Here is a 3,161-nt window from a genome sequence, read left to right on the forward strand (position 1 = left end):
ACACAATATAATCAAAATATTAACAATAAAATGTCTCCAAATTAGATTTTCCATGAATGTCTTATGGCCTGTTGCACGCAAGAATCACGTTTATAAGTATATGTAATATGGCAACAATGTTTGACTGTACAAAGATCAAGGATTCAAACCGACGACATACTTTTGATTGCTTCTTATTATTTAGTATAATTGTTTTGTTTTTAAATATTGTATATTACCGTTAGTGACCCTGGCCCCAAACGTTTGACATCCAATAGCCGATGATTAATTAATCAATGTGAGCCAGTGGTGTGGTTGAACAAAACAAACTGGTCCCCAAAATGTGTACTTCGGTTGTTGTTTTATTTAGTTACTACTAACACCAGACTGGTCGGAAACATTAGATTTAAAATTGTAAAATTAACCAAAAGATGTTTAAGTAATGTGAAGCAGTAATAGCCGAAATTAGTTTACACTGCCTGATACGATTGGGTCAGATAGTCTTTAGCATATATTGTCGGGGAAAATCCACAACCACCATGGTAAGATAGATTTGTTTTATTAATAAATGTCTTACTATTTAAGAAGTTTTATCAAGAATTCCCTGCTACCACGCTTAGGTCACGATTTTTTCGCAAATCCGAGACCATGCATGGTCGTCAGATTATTCCATATGGGATCAAATACCACTTAATCATGACAACTAATGGACAGCTTGCGATAAGTTGTCAATACATAATACTGGATAAGTTTCATGTTTGTTCTAAATAAAATTAAACAAGACAGTTTTTTGTTGAGTAATCCCATGTATCCCAATGTGTTTATAATACCCTTTCGATTAAATGTCACGTTTAGTCAATGAATGAAATATCACGTTAATACTAAGCTTATATTTATTTCATTAAAAATTTTCTTTGATACATTTATTGTTACATTTTAATGATAATTTATTTGTCGTTTTGCAGAGACAGCTATCATGAGTACCCGTGAAACGAAAATGAATCATTACCAGTTTCACAACAAGAGTCAGAGAGGTGGTCGTCAAGGAAGAGCTGAACGTGCAGACGAACAGAAGTCACGTGGCAAATTGGACCTCCATAAAGAAAAGCAGCCGACACTCCGTGGAGCCAAAATCACAGACATGCACGCGTACAGACCACGCGCAGGCACGGTGGGCTCCCGCAAGGACACCTTCTTTTCCACAGGAAGCAAAGACAAGCACTTCCAAGCGAAAGATCAGGATCGTCAGAGTCAAGGAACAGACGACCATAATCCGGTGGAGTACGAAAATACGTACAAAATGGAACCGGACCTAAAGTTCCAGGAAAGTCAAGTCAGGGACATCATAGCAGCGGTTCTAAAAGAAAATATATCAGAAAAAGAATACAACCACAGCACCATGAACAGGGGAATAACCTTGATGTGCTCAAAGATCCTGGAGCGCGTGAAACAGCTAGATATGAAGCGGTACAAGCTGATTAGTCATGTACTCATTGGCGAGAACAATAGCACCACATTACAGTTTTCCTCCAGATGCTTGTGGGATGTACGCTGGGACACGTTTACTTCTGTAACTGTCACTAGTGGTAATATATATGCAACTGGTATGGTATTTGGTGTGTACGCAGAGTAGGGTGTATACTACCATATCAAATCCCATAGACGACAATAGTAACATATGTGGCTAAAACTCCTACCTGCAACGTATCAACCGACATAAACGCCACGGATATAAATACTACCACCCCTCACACTTAAAGTGAATCAGAAAAAAATGGGGGTCAAGCTGCTCGTTTCTGAGATAACGGGTAGCGTCTATGACTACCCTAGTTCCGCACAGAATTCGAGTACTTTTTTTTACAGGTACCCCATACATGTTTCAAGCACAAGGCTACTTGACACATTGGTACTAGATGAAATAAAATTGCATTTTTTTTTAACCCAGATAAAACGATTATTTTTTACAACCAACACACTCACATTTATAACCAATCACAGGACTTGTGGTGTTCACTTCTCTATCAAAAGTTCGGTGTACCTCGAACTTGACCCAGCCGGAAGTTATTTGGTCTAGTACTACCAGTAACACGTTGTTCATCTAATCAGTTGACTGCAATGGATTTGGCGTGTGCGCGGAATAATTCATTTTAAAAAATATAATCAGTTGACTGCATTGAAATTGGTGTGTGCTGACGAATTATTTTTGTTTTCAAATTCTAATAGTTGGCTGCAATAGATACGCAAGCATCCAAAGCCTAAACATTTAGTGCGAAATTATAAGCTAATACAGATGGCGTGGTGTTAGTAGCAATCGCAACCATCCAAGATTGTCTTGAGGGAAGACACGACTCGTTGCATGAAATGTTTTTTGGTTAAATGTGTGGTAGGCTTATGTACAGTGCTGTCCGGTGTATCGGCGCACCAAAGCTTTCAAGGACCATTTTCTATGTGAACATTGTGAAATATTTAATAAAATGCGTCTCTCACCAATGAAGAAGTGCATAATCTGAAATACACTACAAACTGTTTTATGTCTGTAGTAAATAAACATTTTAAAATGGTGCATAAATATAGGCACCCCCTTGTATCCAAAACGATTTGCATGTCCGGTGATTCGGCGCAGTAGATGTGGATCGTAGACCCCGCTATTTATAAACCGCCCATGACCTCACTTTTAGCCCTTAAACGCTATACTATTGTCCCAGAATTATTTTGGTACTTTTTTGTTTTGTCTAGTTAAAAATATTACTATAAAAATGAACGATCACATATGACCCATCTCATGATCAGTTTCGGAATCGTTTTCTTGAGTGGCACAGTACTGCAGATGCATACATGTTCATTGTCATGCATGGCTGAGATGCCTACATGGATTTTATTTTTCTCGGGTAGATTGTGCACACACGTGGATCTTATTTCGTTTTTATTTTTTATAACAATGTGACAATTGTGAACTGGAATGACTGTCAATTAAGGTGTAAAATGTTCGTTTTGTTTGCATGTCTGTGTTTTCTTTTTCGGTTTAAATAAAAAAAATAACCGAACAAAAATAATTACATTTATACTGGTTGCTATAATTTTTTTAATGCGGGAAAGGTGTTTTTAGACTGGTTTTAACCTTCTTAATATCAATAAGGATGACCTACTTCGCGTTTATAAACACGAAAACAGGTGAATGATTT

The 3,161-nt window shown here is 37.4% G+C and overlaps 1 protein-coding gene across 1 annotated transcript; it reads left to right on the forward strand.

The window, feature by feature from the left end:
- Window positions 1–1,113: 1,113 nt before the first annotated feature.
- Window positions 1,114–1,686, forward strand: LOC121374198 (dynein light chain Tctex-type 5-like). Its single transcript, XM_041501181.1, has one exon. The coding sequence runs from the start codon at window positions 1,121–1,123 to the stop codon at window positions 1,610–1,612; it is 492 nt and encodes a 163-aa protein (XP_041357115.1). The 5' UTR covers window positions 1,114–1,120; the 3' UTR covers window positions 1,613–1,686.
- Window positions 1,687–3,161: the final 1,475 nt, after the last annotated feature.

The sequence above is a fragment of the Gigantopelta aegis genome, chromosome 6, assembly GCF_016097555.1.
Source record: "Gigantopelta aegis isolate Gae_Host chromosome 6, Gae_host_genome, whole genome shotgun sequence".
NCBI lineage: Eukaryota > Metazoa > Mollusca > Gastropoda > Neomphalida > Peltospiridae > Gigantopelta > Gigantopelta aegis.